General features: G+C 36.4%; 1 protein-coding gene across 1 annotated transcript; it reads right to left on the bottom strand.

Annotated features, from left to right (window-relative positions):
- Window positions 1-1,024: 1,024 nt before the first annotated feature.
- Window positions 1,025-3,755, bottom strand: LOC132975497 (zinc finger protein ZFP2-like). The gene is made up of 2 exons (XM_061040069.1): window positions 3,462-3,755; window positions 1,025-2,749 (listed from the first exon to the last, which is right to left on the bottom strand). The coding sequence occupies exons 1-2, from the start codon at window positions 3,634-3,636 to the stop codon at window positions 1,773-1,775; spliced, it is 1,152 nt and encodes a 383-aa protein (XP_060896052.1). The 5' UTR covers window positions 3,637-3,755; the 3' UTR covers window positions 1,025-1,772.
- Window positions 3,756-7,388: the final 3,633 nt, after the last annotated feature.

Below are 7,388 nucleotides of genomic sequence, written 5' to 3' on the forward strand. Positions count from 1 at the left end.
TTCAATGAAGGTGCATGAGAGATTATAACAAATATAGAAGAGATTCTGGACCTACTCCCAGACAAAAGTTAAGATCCTGCAGTCAAAAACCTTGAAGACATAGACAGAATAAATCACTTTTTTTTTTAAAATGGAAACTTTTACATAGAACACTCTTCCCTTGGCTGTCCTTGAAATGATCAGATTGTGCAATATGTGGGAAACCTGGAAAATAACAAAGTCAAAACACAAAAGTCTGATGTTTTGTGTTGATCATTTAACCTAAACCCTTTAGTAAACCATGGCGCTATCACTCATTTGTGGCGGCTGTGGTTCAGTTGGTAGAGTCGTCGCCTCTCAACCAGTAGGTCGAGGATTCGATCCCCAGCTTAGCACCATGTCCGATGTGTCCTTGGGCAAGACACTTAACCCTGCATTGCTCCCGCTGCTTCGGTGGCGGTGTATGAATGGATTACGGTTGTACTTACTCTCTGATGTACGTCGCTTTGGATAAAAGCGTCTGCTAAGTGAACTGTAACATTGTAACTTACCAGATAAATAAACTATCCTGCAGTACCATCTAGTGGTAAAGCATGTTCCTCCCAGAAAACGCTGACAAAAGTGCTTCTAAATGTATTACAGCTGTAACGAGTCCTGTGGGGACTCATAGAGGACACTTCTTCTTGACATAACTGTACATGAATACTTTCTGATTGTATGTCCTGAGGCTAGTATGTGTTATAAAGCATTTATTGATTCATGCTATTTAATATTGGAACTAGTCTCTTTTCATGTCGGCCCATTTCTCCTGCCAAATGTTAATGCAATAGCTGGCAGTTTTATATACTTTATTTCTTTTAATCAATTAATTTATTGAAAGTTCACATGTGAATCTTAAACCAACAACGTAGACAAACAGTAAAAAAAGAAAAACATGAAAAGCTGTAACCAACTTCAAGCTTGATCCAAAAGCAACTGGACTGCTTCAAGATCATGTTTAGTAATAGTTATCCATAGCGACAAATATTAGTTAGGGGCTACCAAGAATAGTTCATATGGTTTTATTTTTAAATGTTTTTCTTCTATATCATTTCAGAACACCAATGTGGAGGAACAATGACGGAAGTAATAGATTTATTTGCTTTAAAATGTCAGTGAGGCCACGTTGTTGAATGAAGAATGATCATACATTGATACATCAGAATATCTTATGAACTCAAGAATGTAATAAGCCCCTGAAAAGGTAAAGTTCAGGATGAATGTTTGTATTCACTGCTGACTTATTATGTTTCATCTCAGAGTGTCTTACACTAACATTTACCCGATCCCAGCTTCTCCTATGTCCAATTCACTTAGGTTCCGGTAACCCTCATTCATGTCATAAGCGCCACCATGAGGAGTCATGAAGTAGTGACGCTGTGAGTCAAATCGGAAGGGACATTTGATTAAGCGTCTTATTTTTTGCTATTAGAATTTCAATATTTGAAACTAGCAATTTGATAATTGTATAGCACGGGTCAGAACGATGATATAGTGCCATATATTGATGGTTTGTCCCACTTGACGTCTCAATCTTTTTTTTGACCATCAGCAAAAGAGTCATGACTCAATAATATCAAAAGCACATTCATGTTAGTTTTTACTCAGTAGTGATTTCCCACCAGAACACAGCTCAATTTCAAGCAGAACATACAGTATACTTGTATTTACCAGACTACTAAAAGTGACATTTGGAACTACTTCCTTTTCCACAAAAAAAAGAAGAACACATGCACTTTAAAAGTAGTCTTGCATTAAAATTTCGGAGCGTGAGTCACTAGGTGGTCTTTCAGGTGTACTCTCTGTAGGAAGCCTCTGCCGCAGATGTCACACTGGTGAGGCCTCTCTCCGGTGTGGCTCCTCATGTGCTTCCTCAGATGTCCGCTGTGGGTGAAACTTTTACCACACAAAGAGCAGAAATAAGGCTTCTCGCCCGTGTGAAACCTCATGTGTATCTTTAAGTCTCCTTTCCTGCTGCACTCTTTCCCACAAACGTGACAGCGATGCAGTTTCACCCCGGCATGGCTGGCCATGTGGTCTGTAAGCGTGGTCCTGTCTTTGCAGTGTTTACCGCAAACATGACAACATTTTGTGCCCTTGTGTGATTTGAGGTGCACATTAAGGCTTTCAGCGGACTCAAAGCTCTGTCCGCATACAACGCAGGGGACACCTTTGTCCTTTGAATTCACAAGACAAGCATGATTTATCAAGTCATGATCGGAGGAAAAAGGTTTATCAGACAAATGAGTGTCATTTGCAACTGAATGAATATCAGATACATGTGTGGAGTCTCTTAAAGCGGTATAGGACCTCTGACTTTGGTCGGTCTGTGTTTGGTTGGACGTTGATCTTGCAGTAGTATCTTCTCCCTCCCAACCATCTTGGACTCTTCCATTTCTGATCAGAGTTTGAGAGAGCAGAGTTGAGGGGAGAGGTAGCATAAAGTGTATAGTTTCCGTTGCTCGAGGCTCCTGGAACTGCTCACTGTCCCTGTTTTGATGCTGAGGTTGTAAAGGTGGCTTTATGTCCCGTTGCTCATTTGTCTCCCAGGTAGATGAAGAAGCTAGGTATGACTGTGTTTCTTGTTGCTCACTGGCCCAGATTTCTTTATCTTCTTCTTTAATGTGTGGAGGCTCTGGGTCCTTCTGACACACGCTGAGGCTTGGCTCCTGGTCACAGTTATGTGGCTCGGGGACAGATTCCTCCTTACAGATTGACAACTGCGAGTGATCTGGGAATAAAAGAGTAAATGATTTTGAACTTCTGCATCCTACAAATTATTTTTTTATGACGGTAATTAATAAGTCCTCTATGCGTGTCGTTTGTGTAATCATTTTTGGCTGCAATCTTTTATTACATACGATATACTTACATTATTCAGGGCTGTTATTTTGTTATTTTCTATGCCCATTCAACTAGACACATTCTAGAGGTGTCCATCATTGACCCCAAATATATATATATATGTATATATATATATATATAAACATCTAAACAAAGTTAAATTTGAGCAAAATGTATTTTGAGAAGTCTGTATTATCTTTAAATCAAAAATATATTTCAGGTGAATCTACATACTACATGTTAATCTCTTATAGATTGTGACTGCAAGTGAAATTTTCACTTTTAGACAGTCATGGTTGTTCTGAAGAAAACTGGTGCTACACATCCTTAATCAAAGTTTATTACTAACATGTGAGAGGTATGGAGCCCCTTGAGGCTCATCTGAAAAAAAGAAGCAGTTTTTAAATCCATGCCCATGAACGCGGTTTCGTGAACTGATTTGTAACCTGTTGGAACAGATTTACAGATGGCGTTTCATTGTTTTCCTACATGAGCCTTAAGGAGCTCAGTATTTGACTGTTTGCTGCCAAATAGTAAAAATAGGAAGTATTAAGTAGGCACAATTTTCTATGAAAATATATTATTATATTATATTCTACCTTTGTTCTGGTTTGTCTCCAGTAGCAGACATCTGAGACGTTCAATCTCCTGCAGTGAGCTACATGCTTCCTCTTCGTATTTTGCTATTGCTCCTTCAAAAACCTGAAATATTTCCTCGGCAGCAGCCGTCAGACGCTCGTTTACAAATGTCCTGAGAAGTGACCGAGGAGACATTTTAAGAAAACTGTTCAATTAGAGTGAATGCATTGGATGAAGTGTTTTGTATTAGCTTAGAAGCTAAGGAAAGTGAGTAGTAAACAAAGCAGAGAACCAGAGCTAGTTTGCGCATGTCAGAGAACTGCTGCCCTCTACAGGACAAAACTAAAAATGAAGTATGAAGTGAACTATTTATGAAGGTGATTGAAGTAGCAAAAGTAGCAAAGTATGGAAGCGATTAGTGATCAAAATTCAAATGATAAAGCTAATTTGAAAATTCAAATGCATTAACAGAAATGCTTTTTAATTTTCACAGTGGATTTCTCAAAAAGTACACAGTAAAAGTACGTCATAGTACCTGTGCATGTAGTCTAAGAAGTACTAAGTCCAACCATATCAGAATCATGGTGTACTTATGGAAGAAAATATATATAATTATTGTTTTCTCCAAGAAACTTTTTTTTTTTTAATTGTGAACACCTTATTTTGAAAAACGGAAGTTACCGCAGACTCGCAGAATTATTCTCAAACTAATTTCACCGACCTCCGAAGCTATTCCCTGAACAGTATTTTGTTTGCTCCCGTTTCATACACGTGTATCTCATAGTCAGTTTTATGGTAAGACTTCGGCATTTATCACTTTTGCCTGGAAAAGGAGATTAATAACGGGGCAAAATCAGGCTCTCTCTGTCTGTTACTCCTGCTCGCTCTGCAGTCCGGAGCATTTACCGTAAAGATCAGAATACGTGTGCACTTCAAATTTAGGGGCGGCTCACTTCACCATGTAAACTCGAGGAGCGGCTGGCTTGACCGCAGTGTCTGACGTCACTTTCCTGCGCCGTCCACTTTGCCATTTCATTTTCCAGTTGGTTTGAATTATGATCACTTTTTAGCTCGGCAAGTTTGAAAACGAAAAGCCAAAGACCTTTTCATCTTCATTTGAATTATGTCATACAATATGCATACATAGAGAGTAAAAGTATAATGCAAACTGGATGACTGAATATTAATTTAAAATAAAGGTCAAATAAAGCACCTATAATCTGAAAATTAAAACGTGTTTCTGTTACTGTATTTTCATTTTAAAATTTGCTTTTTCATTTGAATTATGATACAAATTTAGCGGGGCATTTTTTGAAAATGATAAAGCAAATGTAATTTTCTTCTTCATTTTAATTTAGTCAAAGAATGTGCATTTTTGAAGTTGAAAACTAAAATTCAAATTAGATAAATTAATCATCATTTTATTTTTGAGTCAAATAATACACTCATTCTGAAAATTAAAAAGCATTTCTGTTAATGCATTTGAATTTTCAAATTAGCTTTATCATTTGAATTTTGATCACTAATCGCTTCCATAGCAAAGAAGTTTAGTGTATTTAAGAAGAAATTAGAGGTATTTGTACTTCACTTAAGTTTTTATATTTAATGCATATCTTTACTTCTAATCCAATCAGAGGTCAGAGAAAATTGTGTTCTCATCTTCAAATCCTGTAGTTTTCAATTTTCAAGTTTTATAATAAAACAGCAGTGTTTCATTCAAGCTGCAAATACAGCGACAACAAAAACATTATTTTTTTCCTTCAAACACACAAAGTAACACATAGTTAAGTAGTTAAATTAATACAAAATATTCAACAAACTTAATTTATACACGTTACAATAGCGAGGACTATTTTTCTGAATCATGATGACTATTTTTTTATACACTATTAAGAGGTTTTGAATGCAGTACTTTTTATTAAGTCAGTTAACAACTGACTTCTTCCTAATTATATTTCATGAAAAGATGACACATTTCCTCCTCAATAATAATTTTACAGCTAATTACTTTGAATACAGAAAACACATGATCAACTTATAGCCTAAATAATTATGCATTATTATATGTGTAAGCATTAATAAGAGTATTGAAACTGCAAACCGCACCAAATCGAATCCAGCTAAATCAGAGAATGAGAGAAACATTGACGTCTCAAGCATCCAAGAGGGTGGGGAGGGAGAAGATCCTGCTTCAAGATCGAGCCTATATGTAATACATTTAACACATTTAAGGGACCATTGGGCATAATTCATGTTTTTTTTCGGCTAGCACTGGTGTTTTTCTGCTTTTGAGTATAGTATATGGAATGAGAGCATTTATTCCTTTATTTATTTAGATGTGTTAATCTATAAATTATTTCTACAGCAGCTCATTCTCAATTGCCTTGATGGCCATTTTACAAGGATATTCAGCAGTTTCTTTTACATTTCTGTAATAATCGGATAATAAAGCAGTGCCAAATTGACAAGTCGCTCTGATACTTAAACGAAACGGCACGTCTACCTGTATGATCACCACTAGAGGGAGCCAAATAATTTGAGATGGCACACATGTAACACATCAGTTGGAGCATCAGGAAGTGTATACATCTGTATGTTTGATACACATTGATAAAGAAAATCAGATCGGTGTTGTTTGGTTTTCTTTTTCTTTCTGTATCATTATCTGCTTTCAGTGTTTGTATGGTAGGTTAAGGCACAGGACACAATAGTTCAACAACGTTAATATGAATGTCAACTTTTTAGAAATCTGTGTGGTCAATAGTTTCAGCTGTCTGTGTTTGAAACTGTCAACTTCAAATGCTTAAATGTATTTCCCTTATTTTATTTATGCATTATCTCGTGCTATGGAGCAATGCAAGTCTTCTTCAATAGGCTAGTTTTCCATCTTTTATGATATTGAATGACCTTAAGTTGATTCATGCCTGTTGAGAAATGTCATTCTCCCTTTTCATTCATTTTCAGTAAGCTTGTGTGCCTCTTAATACTCTCTGTAACTCAGTCTGTAATCCCATTAACTCCACTGAAAACTGAAAACAGCTGGTACTTGAATTACCTGTAAAAGTGACTATCTACTTTATATGTGTGAAAGGTCTGTACAGAGCTTGTACAGGCTCTTTGCAACTGCTGATGTAAAATCTTGTCAAGTTAATGAGTGTTTGAGAGCAAACAGAAAAAAAATTACTTTATTTGATCCAAGCCTATCACCGTGTTTGTGCTGCTTGTTGGAATAACAATAAATTCGTTTTTCTCATCTTCTACTTATGCCAGTTGTTGGTGATGCCTTACTTTGGTGAAGTCATCGTTGTAGATTTTTGGGAATGGTGCAACTCCCAATCTTGTCTGCAATCTTTGCTCTTTGCAGTAACACTGTAAATTTCCCCATTGTGGGATAAATAAAGGATTATCTTATTTTATCTTATCTTAACTGTGTTTGGAGCCTTAATCAGATTAATCAGCATTCATTTAGCTGCTGTTTAACAGTACAACTACACTAATAAAGTTAGTAAATTGTATTAGTGAAAAAACACAAAAACGTGCAAAAAGACTCTATGAAAGTGTTTCCATATTTTAAATATCCAAAAAGATAAATTATTTATCAGGCTAAGTAACTATAATTTAGATTTGAACACATCTCCAGAATAGTGGGAGTGTCTTCTGAGATTGTAATAGCGTCAAGATCATACACCTCTTACCGAATGAAAAACATTGGTCGAATGAATCCCACAAAATTACATGATCAACAAAAGGAGAGGGGTTAAGTACAATTTCATTATTTTCTTTTTTTTAAGTTTCGTCTTTGAGGGAGGTATAAAGGTTTTTCCAATCTGTTTTCTTCACATCTAAGAACGTCACTTGCCATTTGAGACACTTGTGCGCATGTGCAAGACGTCCGAGTGTTACCGTTGCAGGGAATTCCTTCAGTCCTCTCGACTATCTTTGATGCA

This window comes from Labrus mixtus, chromosome 6 (assembly GCF_963584025.1).
Source record: "Labrus mixtus chromosome 6, fLabMix1.1, whole genome shotgun sequence".
Lineage (NCBI taxonomy): Eukaryota > Metazoa > Chordata > Actinopteri > Labriformes > Labridae > Labrus > Labrus mixtus.